At 44.7% G+C, this 26248-nt stretch overlaps 1 protein-coding gene across 7 annotated transcripts in view; it reads left to right on the top strand.

Moving 5' to 3' along the window:
* Positions 1 to 25677, top strand: part of acsf3 (acyl-CoA synthetase family member 3) — an 87278-nt gene extending 61601 nt beyond the window's left edge. For 5 of the 7 annotated variants that reach the window (XM_087995652.1, XM_087995651.1, XM_087995650.1 and 2 more), the window contains exons 8-10: positions 15747 to 15881; positions 23730 to 23841; positions 25249 to 25677. In XM_087995652.1, coding sequence (XP_087851778.1) covers positions 15747 to 15881; positions 23730 to 23841; positions 25249 to 25375 — 374 coding nt within the window. In that variant the 3' untranslated portion in view covers positions 25376 to 25677. Of the gene's footprint in view, positions 1 to 720; positions 882 to 3822; positions 4110 to 15746; positions 15882 to 23729; positions 23842 to 25248 lie in introns of those variants that run through there. The other 2 variants (XR_015759907.1, XM_087995654.1) reach the window with 2 other exon arrangements.
* Positions 25678 to 26248: the final 571 nt, after the last annotated feature.

Genomic DNA, 26248 nt, shown 5'->3' with positions numbered 1-26248 from the left:
TTTAAAGTCCGAATGACCACTCTATTTATCATTTTCGCCAGAATACTGTTTCCATATCTGTTCAGGTGGAGACCGTCCCATCGGTGCAGATCCCTCCGGTTCCAAAACTGATGCCAATACCCCGTGAAATGGAATCCCTCTTTCCCACACCTATCTCTTAGCCACGTGTTCACTTCCCTAATTTTCTTATCCCTATGCCAATTAGCATGTGGCTTGGGCGGTAATCCAGAGATTATGACCCTTGAGGACCTGTTCAATTTCCTTCCTAGTCCCCAGACAGGTCGTCCTTTGTAGCCGTGCCTATATTGTTAGTGCCAACATGGACCACAACAGCTGGATCCTCTCCCTCCTGCTCCAATATCCTTTCAAGCTGGTTGGAGATGTCCTGCACCCTGGCACCGGGTGGGCAACACACCATGTGGGACTCCTGATCCAGCTCACAAAGGATACTATCTGTCCCCCTAATTATAGAATACCCTAATCCCCTACAACAACTGTATGTTAAGTCTCTCCTGTTAGAATGACCATGATAGTTTCACTTCTTTCATATGTAAATAACAAAACTTTTTTTAAAAGTTACATTCTCAGGTTAACTGTAACAATTGGTGTCAGTGCAGATAAGATGTTGAGATGTTGAAGGTGTTAGCCCCCTGTGTTCCCTGACTGTGCCATAATGTTTAGACTGATTCTAAACTAAAAAGTGAGTTTTTCCTGTGTTAGTTTTCTCTTTCAGAAGTTACTGGGTAACCTGCTGAACATTTCCAGCATGAGCAACACTTGTTTTCCTACCCACCAATTTAAAATGTCAGAAGTCTGGAATCCCAGTTCAGTTGGAAAAGATATTGAGATATGAGAGCTATGAGGACATGTAGAATTGAAAGGTGACTTAATTTTGTATTTACAGCTTGGGATGTAGGTGATTTTTCAGTTTGGTTCAAATGACAAGCAGCATGTGTGTGGGCACAGTAATTATTTAAAAAGCTCAGGTCTTGAAATGAATGTTTTTCATACTGTGCAGGCAGGAATTGTGCTTAATTGCTTCCTAGGAGAAAGGACAGTGGAATGATAACCCTTTGTCACAGACCACTAGTAATGGAACTCTTAAAACATTCAAAAATGTGCAATGCAGCGAAATTCACCCATGTACTCCCCCAAGTCTGATTCTCCTGGAGAGACACACTGTAAGCTGAGCAATTACATCAACCTAACTTGCACAGAAGAGAGGAATAGAAGGACCTTGGGGTGATTGTCCACAAAATCCTGAAGGTGGCAGGGCAGCTTAATCGAGTAGTTACGATGATATATGAGACACTTTCCTCCATAACCTTTCAACCTATCACTAATGTCTGATACAACTGCAACAACACCTCCCTGCTCTTTTACTCTGTTCCTTTGGCAATAAACTCCAGAATTCCATTTACCTTCCTGATTACCTGCTGAACCTGCATCCTCGTTTGCTGTGATCCATAAGGATGGAGCGCTTTGAAGAGAGATTGGATCTTGAGGAGGGTGGCTGCTAATAGAGGCGTATAAGATTGAGGGCCGTGGACAGGGTGGATCCAAAGCTGCTGTTCTCCTTAGTTGAATGAGAAAGAACGTTTTAAAAATGAGAATTTGAAAGAGTGGCTGCAGTTTTGACAGAAAATGATCTGATCGCAATTGAACAAACTGTAATCAAAGTTTAGATCCCAGACAGCATGAAGCCGAGGGTATGTACTGATGCAGCTCTTATTAGAAACAAGACGTTGATCGGTCTGTGGACTAGGGACAGTTAGCAATGAGACCTTTTGCTTGCCAGCAATTGTGTGATTGGCTCTTGGGTGGCTGAGCAACTTGAGCTGGGAGCAAATTAGTTAGATTGAGAGAGAACGAAAGAAAAGCATTTTGCGGATATTTATTCAGACCAGAAACTGTCTGTTGTCTCAGTCAAAAACACAGTTTAAACCTGAAAGAAAGTTATCTTTCCTGCAGCATTTGTTGTGAGCTGTGACTTTCTGAATTGGTAATTCAGAGACACTGTTGAAGTGAATTACTTACTCTGTACCGCTTATAAACTACTAGAAGCTTTCAGAAAAGTACAATAGAAAGCCATATCTGGCAAGATGGAGAAGGATCATCTCAGCATTGAAACGGGGAAGCAAATACCATGGAACTGACTTTCCAGTTTTTCTACCTCTGCCAGTAAAGTATTTCTCCCTTTGTTTGTCTGTGTGTATCTAAGGGGGAATTTATAAGGAGGTTAGAGTTTTAGTTAGTTGTATTATATGCCAATGGCTTTTATCTGTTCAGTTGTAGTTGTTGTGTCATTACTTGTGATAAATAATGATTCTTAGAGTCATGCAGCATGGAAACTGGCCCTTCGGCCCAACCTGTCCCTGCCAACCAGGTTTCCTAAACTGAGCTCATCTGATTTGCCTGCATTTGGCCCATATCCCTCTAAACCTTTCATGAATGTTGCTGCTGCTGCCACATAAGAAATGCTCAGCAAAATGAGTGCTTTTGATCATTAAATGCATATAACAATTAGTCAATGTTAGCATTAAATCATCAGAAACAATTATTAATGAAATGGTGTACAGTTGGCAGGTTTTTTTGTGCATGATAATTTAGTGCATTTAGAGCCTTCAAAGATGTGTGTATCAGCATCCTTACACCAAAACCAACACTGCCAATCCTTACACCAAAACCAACACTGCCAATCCTTACACCAAAACCAACACTGCCAATCCTTACACCAAAACCAACACTGCCAATCCTTACACCAAAACCAACACTGCCAATCCTTACACCAAAACCAACACTGCCAATCCTTACACCAAAACCAACACTGCCAATCCTTACACCAAAACCAACACTGCCAATCCTTACACCAAAACCAACACTGCCAATCCTTACACCAAAACCAACACTGCCAATCCTTACACCAAAACCAACACTGCCAATCCTTACACCAAAACAAACACTGCCAATCCTTACACCAAAACAAACACTGCCAATCCTTACACCAAAACAAACAATGCCAATTTTGGGAGTCTCCTCAAAGCTCTAATAGTTAACGCTCAATGGATATTAAGTGATTCCTTCATCAATAAAAACCATATTCTATTTCTGAGAATACTTGCACCTTTAATGGAATAGTGTGAAAGTGATACTGATAGGATTAACTATACTTTGTGAGAAAATCTTAGTGTATGAAAGTGTTCTATAATTAGTTATAATCAGAGAGATTAAAAAGTCCATGATTAGTCATACAAACCAAAATCTCAAATTGCTCTTTAATTCTTTGACCCTTCCTTCATAATCATAATTGTATAAAGTTAAGCTGTGCTAATAGATTATCACATTATTCACAATTATTAAAATGTTAATGTTTAAAGAAATGTGATTATCACTTTCATCCATGTAACTTTAATAATTTATAAAAGGTGACATTTTGTTACTAATTAGCTAACACTCACCGAAAAACCAAGCTACAATTCCAACTATTTAAACTACATATATAGTTTGCTGTGAAACCACCATAAAAACTGTGTTGATATCAAACATGGACAAATAATCTCTTAATCCCATTGCCTGGTTAATGCCTGCACATTAATGAACTGAAACAGTTTTAAAAAGTGACCAAAAGCACTGATTTTAATTTGTACACAGGAAATCATCTGATCCATGTAGAGTGGGCAAAGATCATGAAATTGACATGTATTAAACAAAAAAACAGACACTGCACCGAAATTAATGTTTTACCAAGGATAAATGAAACTAATCAGCCAGCCTTTTCCTCCAAAGTCGGCCAAGAGTCCTTACCTCCATTTTGAATTACAGCATTATGAAAATCTCCACTTGAAGATAAAACATTGTCTACAATGAATAAGCAAGGAAAAATAAACTCCAGAGGACTGATTTACAAAAGAGCTGCTTTTGGAGAACAATTTCTCTTTAGCAGCAGCAGAAGTTACAAAACCGAACAGAACCAAAAATGGCTTTTACGATGGAAAGAGCTCAGTTATAACAGTGACTAGAAAGAGACATCAGGAAGATGATTACAATATTCGCAACTGCCAATGGTGCATGTTGCTTGTGAGAGAGTGAGCTCAGTTGACTGCATGAGGGCCACATGTTTGATGTAATACCCTTATTACTTTCAACATCTGCAAATAAAATTTAATTCAAGAAAACCTTGTAATTGGTTAATTGCTTACAGTTGATAGATACAGTAAAAACAGTTGATAGATTTTAATTCAAGAAATATAAAGCCTAGTACTAAAGTAAACTTAAATCTTATTTGAGGCCAACCAACCAACCAATCTAGGAGGTTAGAAAAATTGGTGAACTGGTCCATGTGTTCTCACTGGGTCCCAAAATAATCTCTCAGGCTGCAGGATAATGCCATTCCAGAAGAAACTGCCTAATGACTGAAATTCCAGCATGTTAAATCAGATTAGATAAAATTTAGCTAATAAATCGTGCTCAAACCTTGGAAGTCTGCTCTTTCAAGAACTTCATTAATAATTATTGTTCTATACACATGTATTGCAGGTGACACAGTAGGAGCAGTAAAGTTATTAGCAGTAAGAATATTAAATACTGGTCAGGCAGGGAACTGCTGGTACATTCCACGAGACAGTGGCATTTTAGTGGAATGCCCTCAACATTTACAGAAAATGTTGCTGAATTTTAAGCAAAAATCATAAGAAAACCCAAATTGAGTTTTGAGTGATTTTTTTTGGCGCTGGTTTTTAAAGACGTTGTCAAAAGATGCCAGTCCTAACCACAAACAGGTCGCAGACCGAGGGTGAGGCAAATGCAATTCCATTTATCTGTTGGCCTTAGAGGTAGTGTCAAAGATGAAGATGGCACATTTGGCACAAGGAAACCAATAGGCACATTTTGAAATAAATTGAATACATAGAGTCATAGAGATGTACAGCATGGAAACAAACCCTTCGGTACAACCCATTCATGCCCACCAGATATCCCAACCCAATCTAGTCCCATCTGACAGCACACGGCCCATATCCCTCCAATCCCTTCCTATTCATATACCCATCCAAATGCCTCTTAAATGTTGCAATTGTACCAGCCTCCACCACTTCCTCTGGCAACTCATTCCATATACATACCACCCTCTGCGTGAAACAGTTGCCCCTTAGGTCCCTTTTAGATCTTTCCCCTCTCTCCCTAAACCTATGCCCTCTAGTTCTGAACTCCCCCCACCCCAAGAAAAAGACTTTGCCTATTTACCTTAACCATGCCCCTAATAATTTTGTAAATTAGATTAGATTAGATTAGATTACTTACAGTGTGGAAACAGGCCCTTTGGCCCAACAAGTCCACACTGCCCCGCCGAAGCGCAACCCACCCATAGCCCTACATTGGCGGCACGGTGGCACAGTGGTTAGCACTGCTGCCTCACAGCGCCAGAGACCCGGGTTCAATTCCTGACTCAGGCGACTGACTGTGTGGAGTTTGCACGTTCTCCCCGTGTCTGCATGGGTTTCCTCCGGGTGCTCCGGTTTCCTCCCACAATCCAAAAAATGTGCGGGTCAGGTGAATTGGCCATGCTAAATTGCCCATAGTGTTAGGTTAAAGGGGTAAATGTAGGGGTATGGGTGGGTTGCGCTCCGGCGGGTCGGTGTGGACTTGTTGGGCCGAAGGGCCTGTTTCCACACTGTAAGTAATCTAATCTAATCTAATCTAATTTACCCCTTACCTAACACTACGGGCAATTTAGCATGGCCAATTCACCTAACCTGCACATCTTTGGATTGTGGGAGGAAACCGGAGCACCCGGAGGAAACCCAAGCAGACATGGGGAGAACGTGCAAACTCCACACAGTCAGTCGCCTGAGGTGGGAATTGAACCCGGGTCTCTGGCGCTGTGAGGCAGCAGTGCTAACCACTGTGCCACCCACTCTATAAGGTCACCCCTCATCCTCCGACGCTCCAGGGAAAACAGCCCCAGCCTGTTCAGGCTCTCCCTATATCTCAAATCCTCCAACCCTGGCAACATCCTTGTAAATCTTTTCTGAACCCTTTCAAGTTTCACAACATCTTTCCGATAGGAAGGAGACCAGCATTACACGCAATATTCCAACAGTGGCCTCACCAATGTCCTGTACAGCCACAACAAGACCTCCCAACTCCTGTACTCAATATTCTGACCAATAAAGGAAACCATACCAAATGCCTTCTTCACTATCCTATCTACCTGCGACTCCACTTTCAAGGAGCTATGAACCTGCACTCCAAGGTCTCTTTCCTCAGCAACACTCCCTAGGACCTTACCGTTAAGTGGATAAGTCCAGCTAAGATTTGCTTTCCCAAAATGCAGCACCTCACATTTATCTGAATTAAACTCCATCTGCCACTTCTCAGCCCATTGGCCCATCTGATCAAGATCCTGTTGTAATCTGAGGTAACCTTCTTCGCTGTCCACGACACCTGCAATTTTGGTGTCATCTGCAAACTTACTAACTCTACCTCTTATGCTTGCATCCAAATCATTTATGTAAATGATGAAAAGTAGTGGACCCAGCACCAATCCTTGTGGCACTCCACTGGTCACAGGTCTCCAGTCTGAAAAACAACCCTCCACCACCACCCTATGTCTTCTACCTTTGAGCCAGTTCTGTATCCAAATGGCTCGATCTTGTATTCTGAGAGATCTAACCTTGCTAATCAGTCTCCCAGGGGGAACCTTGTCATACGCCTTACTGAAGTCCATATAGATCACATCTACGGCTCTGCCCTCATCAATCCTCTTTGTTACTTCTTCAAAAAACTCAGTCAAGTTTGTGAGACATGATTTACCACGCACAAAGCCATGTTTACTAGCCCTAATCAGTCCTTGCCTTTCCGAATACATGTACATCCTGTCCCTCAGGATTCCCTCCAACAACTTGCCCACCACCGATGTCAGGCTCACCAGTCTATAGTTCCCTGGCTTGTCCTTACCACCCTTCTTAAACAGTGGCACCACGTTAGCCAATCTCCAGTCTTCCAGCACCTCACCTGTGACTATCGATGATACAAATATCGCAACAAGAGGCCCAGCAATCACTTCCCTAGCTTCCCACAGAGGTCTAGGGTACACCTGATCAGTTCCTGGGGATTTATCCACCTTTATGCGTTTCAAGACATCCAGCACTTCCTCCTCTGTAATATAGACATTTTTCAAGGTGTCACTGTCTATTTCCCCACATTCTATATCTTCCATATCCTTTTCCACAGTAAATGATGATGCAAAATACTCGTTTAGTATCTCTCCCATTTTCTGCGGCTTCACACAAAGGCCGTCTTGCTGATTGGTGAGGGGCCCTATTCTCTCCCTAGTTACACTTTTGTCCTTAATGTATTTGTAGAAACAATTTGGATTCTCCTTAATTCTATTTGCCAAAGCTATCTCATGTCACCTTTTTGCCCTCCTGATTTCCCTCTTAAGTATACTCCTACTGCCTTTATACTCTTAAGGATTCACTCGATCTATCCTGTCTATACCTGACATATGCTTCCTTCTTTTTCTTAACCAAACCCTCAATTTCTTTAGTCATTCTTTACCTACCAGCCTTCCCTTTCACCCTGACAGGAATATACTTTCTCTGGATTCTCGTTATCTCATTTCTGAAGGCTTCCTATTTTCCAGCCATCCCTTTACCTGCAAACATATGCCCCCAGTCAGCTTTTGAAAGTTCTTGCCTAATACTGTCAAAATTGGCCTTTTTCCAATTTAGAACTTCAACTTTTAGATCTGGTCTATCCTTTTCCATCACTATTTTAAATCTAATAGAATTATAGACGCTGGCCCCAAAGTACTCCCCCACTGACACCCTGCCCTGTCTTATTTCCCAAGAGTAGGCCAAGTTTTGCACTTTCTCTAGCAGGTACATCCACACATTGAATCAGAAAATTTTCTTGTACGCACATAACAAATTCCTCTCCATCTAAACCCTTAACACTATGGCAGTCCCAGTCTATGTTTGGAAAGTTAAAATCCCCAACCATAACCACGCTATTTATTCTTACAGATAGCTGAGACCTCCTTACAAGTTTGTTTCTCCATTTTCCTCTGACTATTAGGGGGTCTATAATACAATCCCAATAAGGTGATCATCCCTTTTTTATTTCTCAGTTCCACCAAATAACTTTCCTGGATGTATTTCCAGGAATATCCTCCCTCAGTACAGCTGTAATGCCATCCCTTATCAAAAATGCCACCTTCCCCCCCCCCCCCCCCTCCTCTCTTGCCTTCTTTTCTATCCTTCCTGTAGCATTTGTATCTTGGAACATTAAGCTGCCAGTCCTGCTCATCCCTGAGCCATGTTTCTGTAATTGCTATGATATCCCAGTCCCATTATCCTAACCATGCCCTCAGTTCATCTGCCTCCCCAGTTAGGCCCCTTGCATTGAAATAAATGCAGTTTAATTTATTAGTCCAACCTTGTCCCTGCCTGTCCTGTTTGACTTGCTTCTGTTCTCAACTGTACCACTTTCCTCACTATCTCTCCCCCCCCCCCCCATTTTACTAGTTTAAATCCTCCCAAGCAGTTCTAGCAAATGTCCCTGCCAGTATATTAGTCCCCTTCCAATTTAGGTGCAATCCGTCCTTCTTGTACAGATCACTTCTACCCCAAAAGAGATTCCAATGATCCAAAAATGTGAATCCTTCTCCCATACACCAGCTCCTCAGCCATGCATTCATCTGCTCTATCCTCCTATTCCTGCCCTCACTAGTTCGTAACACCGGGAATAATCTAGACAATACTACTCTTGAGGACCTCCTTTTTAAATTTCTGCCTAACTCTCTGTAATCTCCCTTCAGAATCTCAACCTTTCCCCTTCCTATGTCATTGGTTCCAATGTGGACAATGACCTCTTGCTGCCCCCCTCTCCCCCGTGAGAACATTCTGCACCCTCTCTGAGACATCCTTGATCCTGACACCAGGGAAACAACACACCATTCTGCTTTTTCTCTGCTGGCCACAGAAACGTCCGTCTGTACCTCGGACTGGAGAATCCCCTCACACAATTGATCTCTTCTCCAAACTGGAACATTTAAGACCGTAACATGTAGGAGCAGAAGTAGGCCATTCAGCCCATTTAGTCTGGCACAACGTCAAGGGAAATGAGCAGGCAAACACTAGGTCTGCTAGAAACACACTAATCATATTAATAAAGTTAAAAAAAATTACATCCCTCATTTGACTGGGCTGATAATAGGGAGTGTACATATACACATTTCTGGAGTAACAGGTGGAGCTTGGCTTGGAATCTCCATTTGCAGAAGGATCAAATTCCGGGAAGGGGAATTTCAATCTGGGATGTACGAATTACTTCTGGGCTTGAAAATCAATCAAGTTTTAGACATTTTTAATCAACCTGTTCAGAGATATTATGATCCAACTCTGGAGCAGATGTGACCTTGGCCTTTTAGGGACACCACCACTGTGTCAGGGAAAACCTACATCAGGTTTTCTGCTCATCCGGAGCTAATGTACTCGTGACAAATTGTGTAAAATTTGTGGATAACCTGCTTTTCATTGCTCTGCTTATGGAAATTTATGAATTAGTTTAATGAAAATTTTTGGAAAGATTTTTTATAGTTTGCATCGTTACTTCACATTGACTAGTTCAGACAGAATCATTAATCAGAACAACAGTGTTTTATAACCAAACTATTAGAGAGAACACACTTTAATTTACTCATGGGGTAGTTAAAGCTAAGTGTATGTGAACTAGTGATAGAGGTTGTAGATAATTTGAAACAGAACCATGAATTACACTGTGACTTCCTGTAATATGTGCTCAATTTACTTGCAATCTGTGATTATTAATTTGTGAAATGATTTTGTTTACTAATCATGATCTAAGATTTTGTCATATGCATGTAACTGCATGAAATACAATTTCAGTCCAGAATAGTCAGTTTTAGCTTAAGTCTTGCTAGTTTGGGAAATGAAATGATGCACACGACTATTAATGTACATTTCTGAAGGGCATAGTGCTTTGAGAAAGTGCAGGAGGCTGTGATGGATCTAAACTGGAGGTACTTGATACTGACACTAAATGAAATCTCTTCAGCGATGATAACTCAAATCCACCTTAACATCAGATTAGTTGGCATTCTGTCGTCCCACTTTAAATGCAGAAGTTACATGACACCAGGTTATCGTCCAACAGGCTTATTTCAAATCTCACAAGCTTTCAGAACACAGCCCCTTCATCAGGTGGAGGATTAAGGAATCCTTAAAATGTTAGGGAACCTCTTGGGGCTAAAGACCGATAAGTCCCTGGACCTGATGGGGTGTATCCTAGAATATTAAAAGAATTAACTACAGCGATAGAGGATGCACTAGCAGTAATCTTTCAGAAATCCTTAAACATTGGGAAAGTCCCAGAGGGCTGGAAAACTGCCAATGGAATACCTTTATTTAAGAAAGGAAGGAGACAAAAAAAATCAGGATAGGCCAGTTAGCTTAACATCTAGGAAAATATCAGAGTCTAGAATGTAATAACAGGGTATTTAGAAATTCCAAATATGATCAGGGAGAGTCCACGTAGCTTCATGTAGTAAAAATCATGCCTAACAAAGTTTACAATTCTTTAAGGAGGTAACAAGTAGGATAGATAAAGGGAATGTAATGTAATATTTAGATTTAGATTAGATTACTTACAGTGTGGAAACCGGCCCTTCGGCCCAACAAGTCCACACCGACCCTCCGAAGAGCAACCCACCCAGACCCATTCATTTACCCCTTCACCTAACACTACGGGCAATTTAGCATGGCCAATTCACCTGACCTGCACATGTTTGGACTGTGGGAGGAAATTGGAGCACCCGGAGGAAACCCACGCAGACACGGGGAGAACGTGCAAACTCCACACAGACAGTTGCCTGAGGTGGGAATTGAACCTGGGTCTCTGGCGCTGTGAGGCAGCAGTGCTAACCACTGTATATTGAGATTTTCAGAAGTCGTTTGATAAGGTATCACATATAGGGCGATTTAATAAGAGCCCATGATCATACATTAACATAGATAGAGGACTGGGTGACTAATTGAAGACAAGAGAGTTGGAGTTAGCGGGGCATTTTCGGGATGGCAGCTGTAACTAATGAAGTGCCACAATGATGTGGCCATTGTTGTTTAAAATACATGAATGACTTGGATGACAGAAGTGAATGTGTATTTATCACAAAAATAGTTAGTGATTATGATACAAAGATTCTGCAGAGGCATATAGACATGCAAGCAGGTGGGCAAAAGCATAGCAGAATTTTAAGGCTTTTGATAAGTGTTGCACATGAAGCTGCTAAATAAGATAGCAGCCCATGGTATTAAGGGCAAAATATTTGCATGCATAGAGGATTGATGACTGGCAGAAGGCTTGACTAGTGGAAACATCTTCTCCACGTTCACTCTAACCAGGCCTTTCGGTGTTCTTTAAGCTTCAATCAGATGCCCCCTCGCCCTTCTAAATTCCATAAAGTATAGACCCGGAGTAGGGATAAAGGGGTCTTTTTCAGGAGAGCAGCTGGTGACTGGAGGAGTTCCACAGGATTCATTGTTGGGACCACAACTCCTCAGGTTATATATTAACAATCAGGACAAAAGAACTGAGGCCATTGTTGCTACATTTACAGATGAACCAAAGATAGGCAGAGGAGCAGGTAGTGTTGAGGAAGTGGGGAGACTGCAGAAGGTCTTGTTCAGGCTAGGCGAGTGGACAAAGAAGTGGCAGATAGAATACAGTGTGGGAAAGTGTGAGGTTATGAAATTCGATAGGAAGAATAGGGGTGTCGACTATTTACTAAATGGGAAAAGGTTTTGGAAATCTTGAGTGTAAAGGGATGTAAGAGTCCTAATTCAAGATTCTCTTAAGGTTAACATGCAGCTTCAGTTGGCATTTAGGAAGGCAAATGAATGTTGTCATTTATTTCAAGAGGGCTAGAGTACAAGAGCAGGGATGTACTGCTGAGGCTGTACAAGGCTCTGATCAGACCACATTTGGAATATTGTGAGCAGTTTTGGGTCCCGTATCTGAGGAGAGATGCTGGCATTAGAGGGCGCTCAGAGGAGGTTCACTAGAATGATCTTTGGGATGAAGGGCTTGTCATATGAGGAGTGGTTGAGGACTCTGGGTCTATACTTTATGGAATTTAGAAGGGTGAGGGGGCATCTGATTGAAGCTTAAAGAATACCGAATGACATGGTTAGAGTGAACGTGGAGAAAATGTTTCCACTAGTCAAGCAGACTAAGACCCAGGAGCACAGCCTCGATAAAGGAGCAACCTTTTAGAATGGAGATGAGGAATTCCTTCAGCCAAAGTATACTTCATCTGTGGAAGTCATGGCCTTCCCAGCCCTCTGTGGCAAAGTCATTGAATGTATTTAAAACAGAAATAGATAGGTTCTGAATTGGTAAGGGGCTTAGGGATTATGGGGAGAAGGCAGGAGAATGTGATTGAGAAACAGATCAGCCATGATCGAATGGTGGAGCAGATTCGACGGGCTGAAAGGTGTAATTCTGCCCCTGTGTCCTTTAGTTTTGGGAGAAGCTCAGTCAGGATCACTTCTCAAGGTGCAGCAAGATCAAAAAAAGTCCAGCCTCCTTTAAAAGCAAACATATCAGAGGCTGAGAGAGAATATGAGAAGAAATCCTGAGGTAGCACCTTGTCCAAATTAAGTCATCTGTAGTATCCTGCTCAAAGTCACCCAAGAACAAGTCATCCTGAGTACTGCCATACCTGCAAATAATGAACAGTGTCAGCTTTACCATGACAGACAAATGACATCACCTTGCAGTGCCCCATTCACTGGATTGGGAAAATGAACCCCATAGCCGCCTTCTTCTGCTTACCCGTGAAATCGAACAGTTTATATTAAATTGACAATGTTGTCTCTTACAAAGTTTATTTTTTCACCAATTGGCCAATTCCCTGGTATGTTATGATTCTCCTCACTATTTACTGTCTTGCCAATTTTTGTGAAATCTGCAAACTACAAAATTGAGCTCATGTACCCAAATCCAGGTAATTTATGTGACCAAAATCATCTTTGTGGGGTTCCACTGCATCCTTTTTTTCCAGCCATTATTGTTTGGAATAAGAGTCCTTTTCCATGAGTTGGAATGTTGTCATTTCTCTCTGGATTGTCTGGGAAAGCTGTCATGCTGTCCATGTGATCTGGGAAACTGTTTTCCTGTCTAATGAGTTGGAATGTCCCCTTACACTGTCAGTCTTCGCATAGGATGGGTCAGCAACTATCTTTTGTATTGTGCAGTCCTAATCATTTCCTGGAATTACATTATTGACTTCATATCATAATCCCCTTACTATTCTACAGTACAATAAGCTGATGTTCAAAATGTAATAGCAAACTTCCAAACATTGTACTTTCAGGGTTAGCAGCAGTCTGTACCACACTGACCAGCTGACAGTTCAGAACCAGCAGCAACTTTTCTTGGCTATTTCCTCAGCTGGAGTAAGAATTTAATTAATCTGCTGCAGAGATGGTGTAAGTTCAATTTGATTGGTAACAGGACAGGGGTCATGAGTAAAAACACTTCCAAATTATATAACCAATGAGCTAGTCAGCTGTATTGAAGAAAATATCAATTTTCAACTTCCAGTTGTGTTCTAATGGCATTTATTTCAATGACAACATGACCCTATTCCTTTGAGGTGGGTCTGTTCACAGAATTTCACAAACACAGCCTGAAATGCACAGGCAACCGGAAGTGTTAGAGCATTCTCTCAGGTTTGCTTTTACATGATTCGAGGAGTTTGGAGAAGAAAGGGGACAATTACATGATTCCATCATTTCCTGCTGTGATTAAACTGATTGGACTGCTCTGTGTTCAAGTACCTTCCATTAACAGGTTAAATGGTTCTGCCTTCAATTCAAGATAAAGATTTTCCCTTTGGACAGTCACAGCATGGATTAACAAAAGGCAGGTCTTCCTTAACTTATTTACTGGAATTCCACAAAGACATCATGAGCACAATGGACAACAGGGACCCAGTAGATTTCCAAAAGGCATTCAACAAGGTGCTGGACAAAAGGCTGCTGTATGAGATAAAGATGCATGGCGTTACGGGTAATGTATTAGCATAGATAGAGGATTGGTTAGCGGGAAGGGAAGAGTTGGGATAAATGAGTGCTTTTCTGGATGGCAATCAGTGACTAGTGGTGTGCCTCAGGGATTGGAACTGCAATTATTCACAATTTATGTAGATGATTTGAAGTTGGGGACTACGTGTAGTGTGTCAAAGTTTGCAGATGACATAAGATGAGTGGTAGAGCAAAGTGTGCAGAGGACTGTGAGCGTTTGCAGAGGAGCGTGGTTTAAGTGAGTGAACAAAGGTCTGGCAGATGGAATACAATGTTAGTAAATGTGAAGTCATCCATTTTGGTTGGAATAACAGTAAAAGGACTATTACTTGAATGTTAAAAATTTGCAGCATGTTGCTATGCAGAGGGACCTGGGTGTCCTTGTGCATGAAGGTTGGTCTGCAGGTGCAACAAATAATCAAGAAGGCAAATGGTATGTTGTCCTTCATTGCTAAAGGGATTGAGTTTAAAAGCAGGCATGTAATGTTGCAGCTGTAGAGGGTGCTGGTGAGGCCACACCTGGAGTACTGCGTGCAGTTTTGGTCTCCTTAATTGAGAAAGGATGTTCTGGCAGTAGAGGGGATGCAGAGGGGGTTCACTAGGTTGATTCCGAAATTGAGGGAAATAGCTTATGAGGAGCGACCAAGTAGACTGGGATTATATTCATTGGAATTAAGAAAAATGAAGGGGGATCTGAGGGAAACATATAAAATTATGAAGGGAATAGATAGGATTGAAATAGAAGAATGTTTCCACTGGTGGGTGAAAGTAGGACAAGAGGGCATAGCCTCAAAATTAGGGGGAGCAAAAGGAACATCCAGAGGGTTGTGAATCTGTGGAAGTCCCTGCCCAGTGAAGTGGTTGAGGTTTCATTATTGAATTTTTGAACAGTAAAGGAATTGAGGGTTATGGCGAGAGTGCGGATAAGTGGAGCTGAGGTCACAAAAAGATCAGCCATGATCCTACTGAATGTCAGAGTGAGTTCAAAGGGCCAGATGACTTACTCCTGCTCCTGGTTCTTATGTCCTTATCTGCTGGTTATCTGGAAAGGTGTATAAATCCAGATAACCAAGCTTCAGTCCCTCTGACAGGTTTATTCTATGATAATCCCAATGTGCTTTGGAACTGATTTTTTTTTCCCTGTTCTCACTCAGCATTAACAAACCACACTGAATTCAATAAACTTTGTTTGTGATTCAACCTCACACAAAAGTGATGCAAACAGATCACATCTGATCAAAGAAAGCCAACAGTGTATCCTGCAGATGATAAGAAAATAGTTTTATTGCATCTTCCACTTCCCTGACATATACTAACTTCAAATGCTGAAGCTCTTAATTTGCAGAATAGAGGGGTATTTACGCAGTGATACGCACACACTTGTACAACAGTAGAGGATGTGACTATGTCCTGGCTCTGTGCCTGTTTTCTGTAGAGGTCACAGCATTTTGCAGGGATAGTGTTTATTGTCTGTTTGTTTATAGGGGACACAGTGTGTTATAGGGATGGGGTTTACTGTCTGTGTTTGTTTATAGGGGACACGGTGTGTTATAGGGATGGGGTTTACTGTCTGTGTTTGTTTATAGGGGACACGGTGTGTTAATAGGGATGGGGTTTACTGTCTGTGTTTGTTTATAGGGGACACGGTGTGTTATAGGGACGGGGTTTATTGGATCCTGGGTCGCAGCTCTGTCGATATCATTAAGAGTGGAGGACACAAGATCAGCGCCCTGGATGTTGAGTGCCATCTTCTGGGACATCCACATATTTCAGGTTTGAAATATCAGAATAATATATGAATCTGATTTTCGTTGCTGCTTTCCTTGCTATTTGATATTTTTCACTTGGTTACACGTTCCGGTATACCATCCCAGTGCAGTCAACACCACCATCTGCCTCTTTACCTCACACACACCCACATATCCCCACCACTGTCTCTCTCTCTCTCTCTCTCTCACTTTCTGTTTCTCTCACAAAGGCCTTTTCACTCTCTATCACACACGCACACCCTCTCTGCCCCACTGCACCCTCCCTCTGATGTGAAGGTACTCCTCCACAATAGCACCCAACAATGCCTTCTCAGCATCAAGGAAGCTAACCTTCTATCCCTGGACTCCATATACACCTCTCGTTGCCGCCGAAAGGCTGCCAACGTCATCAAAGTAAACAGGGAGGAGGTTGGAAGAAACGGTGCAAGGCTCGTCGAGATTGTGTCTTCATGGAGTCGGGTTGCTTGTGAATGCAGCCCAAAGCGGGTGGTAAACTCCATCTAAGGCTAAATACTGGCACGAGACCGATAGTCAACAAGTACTGTAAGGGAAAGTTGAAAAGAACTTTGAAGAGAGAGTTCAAGAGGGCGTGAAACCGTTAAGAGGTAAACGGGTGTGGTCCGTGCAGTCTGCCCGGAGGATTCAACTCGGCGGCTCCGGTCGGTCGCGTCGGGGTCTGGCGGATCTCCTCTGCTGGGACCGCTCCCCGCACGGGCAAGGCTGTCGCCGGGCGCATAGAAGTCAATATTTCAGGTGTAACCCTTCTTCAGGACCCACCAGCAGGGTTGCCCAGAAGAAGGATTACACTCAAAACGTTGGCTTCTCCACCTCCTGATGCTGCCTGGCTCACTGTGTTCCCCCAGCCTCCTGGTGCTGCCTGGCTCACTGTGTTCCCCCAGCCTCCTGGTGCTGCCCGGCTCACTGTGTTCCCCCATCCTCCTGATGCTGCCTGGCTCACTGTGTTCCCCCAGCCTCCTGGTGCTGCCTGGCTCACTGTGTTCCCCCAGCCTCCTGGTGCTGCCTGGCTCACTGTGTTCTTCCAGCCTCCTGATGCTGCCTGGCTCACTGTGTTCCCCCAGCCTCCTGATGCTGCCTGGCTCACTGTGTTCTTCCAGCCTCCTGATGCTGCCTGGCTCACTGTGTTCCCCCAGCCTCCTGATGCTGCCTGGCTCACTGTGTTCCCCCACCCTCCTGATGCTGCCTGGCTCACTGTGTTCCCCCAGCCTCCTGATGCTGCCTGGCTCACTGTGTTCCCCCACCCTCCTGATGCTGCCTGGCTCACTGTGTTCCCCCAGCCTCCTGATGCTGCCTGGCTCACTGTGTTCCCCCACCCTCCTGATGCTGCCTGGCTCACTGTGTTCTTCCAGCCTCCTGATGCTGCCTGGCTCACTGTGTTCCCCCAGCCTCCTGATGCTGCCTGGCTCACTGTGTTCCCCCACCCTCCTGATGCTGCCTGGCTCACTGTGTTCTTCCAGCCTCCTGATGCTGCCTGGCTCACTGTGTTCCCCCAGCCTCCTGATGCTGCCTGGCTCACTGTGTTCCCCCAGCCTCCTGGTGCTGCCTGGCTCACTGTGTTCTTCCAGCCTCCTGATGCTGCCTGGCTCACTGTGTTCCCCCAGCCTCCTGATGCTGCCTGGCTCACTGTGTTCCCCCAGCCTCCTGATGCTGCCTGGCTCACTGTGTTCCCCCAGCCTCCTGATGCTGCCTGGCTCACTGTGTTCCCCCAGCCTCCTGATGCTGCCTGGCTCACTGTGTTCTTCCAGCCTCCTGATGCTGCCTGGCTCACTGTGTTCCCCCAGCCTCCTTTCTCTCTACTTTGGATTCCAGCATCTGCAATATTTTTGTCTCGTAACATCATCAAATAAATCTTAATTTGCCACCCAGGTAATGCTCTCCTACAACGTCTTCCATCAGCCATGAGATACAGAGGCTTGTACACATGCACTAACACATTCAAGAACAGCTTTTGTCCCGCCATTATTTGTCACAAAGTGAGTTTCTTTTTTCTAGAATCTGTTCCTTTTCTCAAGGATACTATGTCCTTGGTATTTTTCAGAGGGGTCGTAAACACTCTCGGTGCTAATTAGACTGGTTTGGTACAGAGATTAAAGGTATTGAGAGGCCTTTTTGTTTATATGTAAACAGATGAGACTTCAGGCCAGTGGTCATGTGTTAGAAGTGACCTGTATAATGAAAGAGGAGTGGCCAGCTCTCTAGCTGAGCAGTTCAGTCCAGAACTAGTTACGAGTTCAACAGTGAGCTGTGTGGAAACTCACTCTCTCTCTTTCTGCCCTTCTAACTTCAACCTGTAAGCATCTGTTCCTTTTTGTTTACTGCGTTTTAAGGGGGTTTGCTTATTGGGACTGTTGTGAATATTCGGAACAGCATACTTAAGTCTAGTTTGGACAGGCTGAGTTCTGTAGGGGTTCTTTATTCCGTTGTTTGTGTCTCTTTGTGTAATCTTGTGAATAAAGTTTTGTCTGTTGTAAAACCTGGAAGTCAACCTAGCTGCCTCACTCTGGGTAATTTTCACTGTACATTTACTAAAACAAATTGCAAAGTTATAATCTGGACTGCCTGCTTAAGAATGTTTTGAGTGGTCTGGCCCAATCCATATCATATTAGACTGATGCATAGACTCTAACTTCAAATAGTGTTGTTCTTGTTAATGTTGATCTTGCTTCGCACACGTCCTGTGTGGCGTAACCTGTATGCCTCACTCTGTCCAAGTTTTCTTCACCCCACAATCTGTATGTCCTTGCTTACTACAATCTGTCTGTACTGTTCATAAACTACATTTTTCACTGTACTTAGGTACACGTGACAATAAATCAAATCAGATGCCTGCGTTGGACATGGATAGACAAAGTCAGAAGTCATATGACTCCATGTTATCGTCCAAAAGGTTTATTTAAAATCACCTTAAAAAAAATTGTTGGACTTTAACATGGTGTCGTGTGATTTCTTTTTCTCTCACCTTCCAAATTCTCTGTTCCTCCACACTCGGTCTCACATCCCTCCACTCACGTTTTCTCACACTTCTCTCACTGCTTGTAGGTGTAAGTATGGGCCTACATGAATACCGGGTTTAATCGAGGAGGATGAGCAGCAACAAGGTATGGGCAAATTAAAATTTATTTCCCCCTAAGTCTGCTAGTTATTAAATGGGCAGAGATGGCAGTCAGTGGAGTGGTGTGGCCTTGTCAGATGTGGGAGATCAGGGAGCAGTCGAGTGTCCTTGGTGACTGTCTACAGGAAGCCTGTCTGGCTGCAACTCCTCTCAGACCACATGGATGGATTGGAGTGGCAGTTAGAAGCACTGAGGAGCATACAGGAGGCAGAGAGAGTGTGATGGATAGCTTCAGGGAGATGGTCACACCGCAAGTTCAGTCAGGTAGATGGGTAACCATCGAGAGATGTAAGCTATTTTGGAATTGCCTCCCTAACAGCATAATGTGTCAACCCACTGCAGGTGGACTGCAGGATGTTATAAAATGGGGGTTGACCCCCATCTGAGAACTAAAACCAAAACACCCAAGGAGCAGCACCTCACCCTATAATCTGTAAACGGAGTGTGAACAGTGGGGTAACTTGCTTTTCAGCAACTTCTCGTGGTGAAATAAAATATATCCCTGACATTCACTTTAAAATCAACAAGTAGCACTTTATTTATCTAACTCTATTAGTGAACAAAGTAACCAAACTATTAGCAAAAACGAATAAAACCCTTCTACTTACTAACTATTCCCAAATAAAGCAAGAATCTGATGGTATGCTGTTCCATTAAATATAAATCCCACTCATATATAAAAAAATAGAATTGAATCTCTCGAAATTACAGCCAGGTTCTGTGTCTTCTGGAATGTTCTGTGCCTTCTCCGTCGATTCCTCTGTCAGTAATGCCTTCTCTGTTGTTGGTGCCATTGTTATTGAGATGGTGTTTTCTCTAAGACATAGATGAGGCTGTGACAGCTAGTGTTTCTCTCTCTTGAGAGAGAGAGTGAGAGCGAGGTATGGGCTGTTAGGTCTGGCAGACGGCAGCTTCCTTTGGGATCTTTGTCCAATTGTCCCCTTCTTTTACTCTTGTGCCATATCAATATTTCTTACAATAGGGTTGATTTTATGTTGGCAAAACTTTCAGATTTAAATTTAATAAGTTTTTGGTATCTAAGTAACTGGTTCAAATTGTTTGGCTAAATTTGAAAACCTGTTCTCTTGGTAGAAACTACTGCTTGGTCTGCTAACAGTACAGCCTTTCGATACAAACATTTCAACCCGGGTGCTCTCTGTGCAATTGTAAACTTTCAAGCTGCTGATCACAGACATCCAGTTTAAATCTAAGCACAGAAAAAGCACATGATATTTTAAAGGGGCCACACAATGCTTTCCCAATTTTACAATTCTAACTTCCTGTCTCCCAATCTACAATTACTGTACCCAACTTCACAACAAGGGGTTCAAGAAAGCAGCTCACCACCATCTTCTCAAGGGCAACTAGGGACAGGCAGTGATCGTCAGCAATGCCCACATCCCACAAATGGATTAAAAAAAAGTGAGCTTTCATTGCAAGAGAATTTGAGTCCAGGAGAAAAGTTGTCTTTCTGCCGTTGTAGATAACCTGAGTGAGACGACACCTTTGATTTGATTTATTACTGTCACATGGTACAGTGAAAAGTGTTGTTTTGCAGGCAGGTTGTACTATACAAGTGCTTCAGGGTAACAGAACAAAATTCAATTATATAGTTTGATCTTCTTATCTAAGGAGGGATATACTTGCCATAGAGGAAGTATAATAGAGGTTTACCAGATTAATCTCTGGGATAGTGAGATTATTTTAAAAGGAGAGATTGCAGAGGCTGGATCTTCATTCCTAAGAGTTTTGAAGAATGAGGCGTGATCTCATTAGAATTTGCAAGATTCTCACAGGGCACAACGGTAGAATGTTTCCCCGGATTAATGAATCTTGGGCCAGAGGATATAATCTCAATATAAAGAGCAGGACATTCAAGACTGAGATGAGGAATTTCTTTAACAGACACATGAATAAGTAAGGAATAGAGGGATATGCACCATGTGCAGGCAGACGATAATAGTTTAGCATGGCGACATGGTGGGCCAAAGGGCAGATTCCTGTGCTATACTGTTCTAAGATGGTGATAAATCTGTAAAATTCTCTGCTTCAGAGGACTGTACAAGCTCAATTATTGACTAGATTCTTCTGCTAATTAAACCAAATACCCAGGAAAGATCACCTCACCTCGTAGTCTGTTAAATTATCAGTGACCAAGAACTCCTAAATTTCACTACTTAATGAAGAATAACATCAAATTTATTCCGTAACTCTAAAAGTGAACATTAAACAACAACTATTCACAACTCTAAGCCCCCCTTTCTCTTAGCTGCTTGTTATCTGCCTCCAACACTGTAACAATATAGTGTTCCAATAAAAACCCATACAAAAATTACAGCAACTTAATTTCAAAAACCAGATGGTGGTTGCCATCTCTGGTGTGGACCTCCTGGGTCGTTTTCTGTCTCTTACTGCAAAGATACCTCATATGAAAAAAGTACCTTTGATTGAGAGGGTTTTGAATGGCAGTCTTTCTCAATGACAGTTACTCCCTGTCAATGACAGTTACTCTCTGTCAATGGCAGTTACTCCCTGTCAATGGCAGTTACTCTCTGTCAATGGCAGTTACTCCCTGTCAATGGCAGTTACTCCCTGTCAATGGCAGTTACTCCCTGTCAATGACAGTTACTCCCTGTCAATGACAGTTACTCCCTGTCAATGGCAGTTACTCCCTGTCAATGGCAGTTACTCTCTGTCAATGGCAGTTACTCCCTGTCAATGGCAGTTACTCCCTGTCAATGGCAGTTACTCCCTGTCAATGGCAGTTACTCCCTGTCAATGACAGTTACTCCCTGTCAATGGCAGTTACTCCCTGTCAATGGCAGTTACTCTCTGTCAATGGCAGTTACTCCCTGTCAATGGCAGTTACTCTCTGTCAATGGCAGTTACTCTCTGTCAATGGCAGTTACTCCCTGTCAATGGCAGTTACTCTCTGTCAATGGCAGTTACTCTCTGTCAATGGCAGTTACTCCCTGTCAATGGCAGTTACTCTCTGTCAATGGCAGTTACTCTCTGTCAATGGCAGTTACTCCCTGTCAATGGCAGTTACTCCCTGTCAATGGCAGTTACTCTCTGTCAATGGCAGTTACTCTCTGTCAATGACAGTTACTCCCTGTCAATGGCAGTTACTCCCTGTCAATGGCAGTTACTCCCTGTCAATGGCAGTTACTCTCTGTCAATGGCAGTTACTCCCTGTCAATGGCAGTTACTCTCTGTCAATGGCAGTTACTCTCTGTCAATGGCAGTTACTCCCTGTCAATGGCAGTTACTCTCTGTCAATGGCAGTTACTCCCTGTCAATGGCAGTTACTCTCTGTCAATGGCAGTTACTCTCTGTCAATGGCAGTTACTCTCTGTCAATGGCAGTTACTCTCTGTCAATGGCAGTTACTCCCTGTCAATGGCAGTTACTCTCTGTCAATGGCAGTTACTCCCTGTCAATGGCAGTTACTCCCTGTCAATGGCAGTTACTCCCTGTCAATGGCAGTTACTCCCTGTCAATGGCAGTTACTCTCTGTCAATGGCAGTTACTCCCTGTCAATGGCAGTTACTCTCTGTCAATGGCAGTTACTCCCTGTCAATGGCAGTTACTCTCTGTCAATGGCAGTTACTCTCTGTCAATGGCAGTTACTCTCTGTCAATGGCAGTTACTCCCTGTCAATGGCAGTTACTCTCTGTCAATGGCAGTTACTCCCTGTCAATGGCAGTTACTCCCTGTCAATGGCAGTTACTCCCTGTCAATGGCAGTTACTCCCTGTCAATGGCAGTTACTCTCTGTCAATGGCAGTTACTCCCTGTCAATGGCAGTTACTCCCTGTCAATGGCAGTTACTCTCTGTCAATGGCAGTTACTCTCTGTCAATGGCAGTTACTCCCTGTCAATGGCAGTTACTCTCTGTCAATGGCAGTTACTCCCTGTCAATGGCAGTTACTCTCTGTCAATGGCAGTTACTCTCTGTCAATGGCAGTTACTCCCTGTCAATGGCAGTTACTCCCTGTCAATGGCAGTTACTCTCTGTCAATGGCAGTTACTCCCTGTCAATGGCAGTTACTCTCTGTCAATGGCAGTTACTCTCTGTCAATGGCAGTTACTCCCTGTCAATGGCAGTTACTCTCTGTCAATGGCAGTTACTCTCTGTCAATGGCAGTTACTCCCTGTCAATGGCAGTTACTCCCTGTCAATGGCAGTTACTCCCTGTCAATGGCAGTTACTCTCTGTCAATGGCAGTTACTCCCTGTCAATGGCAGTTACTCTCTGGCTGGCTTTCAAAATGCCTGCTTTTTTTATACCGCAAGCATCGGATTGTCTTGTTGGTGCGATATTGCCAAAACAATAAATTAAACAGCATTCACTCTCTCTTAAAGGTACAGTACACACCTTCAACTTCATAACAACATCATGGCTTTAGGGATAAGGAGCCTGGACTGGCAAGTGAAATTGAGGAGATGATCAGCCATGATCTGGAATGGTAGAGCAGGTTTGACTGACTGAATAGTCTATTTCCTTTCCTAAAATATCATTTATACAGTTACACTTCTATACTTCCACATATTTTCTTTTTTTCGGAATACAGACACATACACACTGAGACATGTCCCGAACCATGCTATCCCTGCCCCAGAACCCTGGACCCCACCCCCCTTCCTCCCCACTATTCCCCCTGCACTTCCCTCCACTGCCCAGGAACTGCCTACCTTATTCTTGCACACTATTTGTCATTGTAGATGTTGCAGTTATTGGTGCTCCTGATCTGACCTGGGGACAGAAGGTGGTCGCAGTTGTACAGTTAAAGGAAGGACGTTCACTATCCCAGAAGGAGCTGAAGGAATGGGCCAGGTAAGGGGAAGGGGTTGGAGATAAGGTGTGGGGTGGGGGGGGGGGGGTCAGCGTGCGGAGAGGGGTCAGCGTGCGGAGAGGGGTGGGGTCAGGGCACGGGGGGTCGAGGCGGGATCAGGGCACAAGGAGAGGTGGGGTCAGGGCACGAGGAGAGGGGGATCAGGGCACGGGGAGAGGGGGGATCGGTGCAGGGAGAGGCGGGGTCAGGGTGCAGGGAGAGGGGGGGTCAGGGCACGGGGGGATCAGGGAGGGGGGGTCAGGGCGTGGGGAGAGGCGGGGTCAGGGCACAAGGAGAGGTGGGGTCAGGGCACGAGGAGAGGGGGATCAGGGCAAGGGGAGAGGGGGGCCAGGGCGCGGGGAGAGGCGGGGTCAGGGTGCAGGGAGAGGGGGGGGGTCAGGGCACGGGGGGATCAGGGAGGGGGGGGGGTCAGGGCATGGGGAGAGGCGGGGTCAGGGCACGAGGAGAGGGGGATCAGGGCACGGGGAGAGGGGAGCCAGGGCGCGGGGAGAGGCGGGGTCAGGGTGCAGGGAGAGGGGGGGTCAGGGCGTGGAGAGAGTTGGGGTCAGGGTGCGGTGGGGCCAGGGCATGAGGAGAGGGGGGGCCAGGGCGCGGGGAGAAGCGGGGTCAGGGCACAAGGAGAGGTGGGGCCAGGGCACGAGGAGAGGGGGGGCCAGGGCGCGGGGAGAGGGGGGGTCAGGGTGCGGGGAGAGGGGGGGTCAGGGTGCAGGGGGGTCAGGGCACGGGGAGAAGCGGGGTCAGGGCACGGGGAGAGGGGGGGTCAGGGCACGAGGAGAGGGGGGGTAGGGCACGGGGAGAGGGGGGGGTCAGGGTGCGGGGAGAGGGGGGGTCAGGGCGCGGGGGGAGGGGGAGTCAGGGTGCAGGGAGGGGGGGTCAGGGTGCGGGGAGAGGGGGGCCAGGGCGCGGGGAGAAGCGGGGTCAGGGTGCAGGGAGAGGGGGGGGTCAGGGCGTGGGGAGAGGCGGGGTCAGGGCGCGGGGAGAGGCGGGGTCAGGGCACGAGGAGAGGGGGCTCAGGGTGCGGGGAGAAGCGGGGTCAGGGCGCGGGGAGAGTTGGGGTCAGGGCGCGGGGAGAAGCGGGGTCAGGGCGCTGGGAGAGGCGGGGTCAGGGCGCTGGGAGAGTTGGGGTCAGGGTGCGAGGAGAAGCGGGGTCAGGGCGCTGGGAGAGGCGGGGTCAGGGCGCGGGGAGAGTTGAGGTCAGGGCGCGGGGGAGTGGGGGCCAGGGCGGGGGTAGGGGGTCAGTGTGATGTTAGTGAACAGTACTAAGGTTGCGCTTGGCTGTTATGACCTGAGTGATGACTGGGTTTTGGGGGGTTGGTTTGACAGGTCAGCGTGAGGGTTAAAACTGCTGCACTGGTTAACTATGATGACTAATTTTATTTTGATTACAGGCAGCATTTACCCACCTACAGTCTCCCCACGGAATTGATCCTTGTGGAGGAGATACCTCGCAACAATATGGGAAAAGTGAACAAGAAAGATCTGCTCAAACATTTTTATCCCCCAACCTGCAAATAGGCTGGATTCCTGCAAGTCACAGTTTCTGCACTTTGCTATCTCATCATCACGACATAGTGAAGATCTAAAACCTTCTCAGATCCCATCTTCGTCTAATCCTCTCCAGTCATCATTGATAGGGAACAAATAACAGATTGGCATCATTAGGGGCAGAATGATTTACCGAGACATGGTGCCCTTTATTAACGGTATCAAGTGGAACACTTTCTACTGGTCACCTATTTGCTGACCAGTTGAAATTGGACTGTAGCCTAACTGCCAGGACAAAGACTTTTGTCATTAAAATAGAAATTTGAATCTCTTGTGATTATTCTGGTCTCTTCAGTGTTATGCAATGTTTTGGAGTGTTAATTATTTATATGTAAGAACCTAAGATATTGGAGCACAAATGAGGCCATTTGGCTCGAAGTGTCTACTCTGCTATTCTATCAAGCATGATAGATTGGTTTCTCAACCCCATTTTCCTGCTTTTTCCCTTGGCAGTCAAGAACTTATCTATCTCTGTTTTAAATGTACTCAATAACCTGGCCTCCACTGCTTTCTGAGGCAATGAATTTGGCAGATTCCCCACTCTCTGGCTGAAGGCATTCCTCCTTATCTCCTTTCTAAAAAGTCTTCCCTTTACTCGAAGGCTGTGCTCTGGGGTCTTCGTCTCTCCTGCCAATGGAAACATCTTCCCATCGTCCACTCTGTCCAGGCTGTTCTGTATTCTGAAAGTTTCAATCAGATCCCCCCCTCACCCTTTTACTGTTACCATTAATCTTTGTAGAGTGCTGCATGTTAATTCTCTATTTTCTTCTGTGCAGGAGCCAAGTTTCCTATGCCACATTTTGATTGAAAGCAAATTCATGACATCATTTCCGGGGAAATAGT

Source organism: Chiloscyllium plagiosum, unplaced genomic scaffold (assembly GCF_037043375.1).
Source record: "Chiloscyllium plagiosum isolate Xiang-an unplaced genomic scaffold, Cpla_swu_hap1 HiC_scaffold_17, whole genome shotgun sequence".
Taxonomy (NCBI): Eukaryota; Metazoa; Chordata; class Chondrichthyes; order Orectolobiformes; family Hemiscylliidae; genus Chiloscyllium; species Chiloscyllium plagiosum.
Note: the sequence above shows the minus strand (reverse complement) of the source record. Positions and strands in the feature narration are given on the sequence as shown.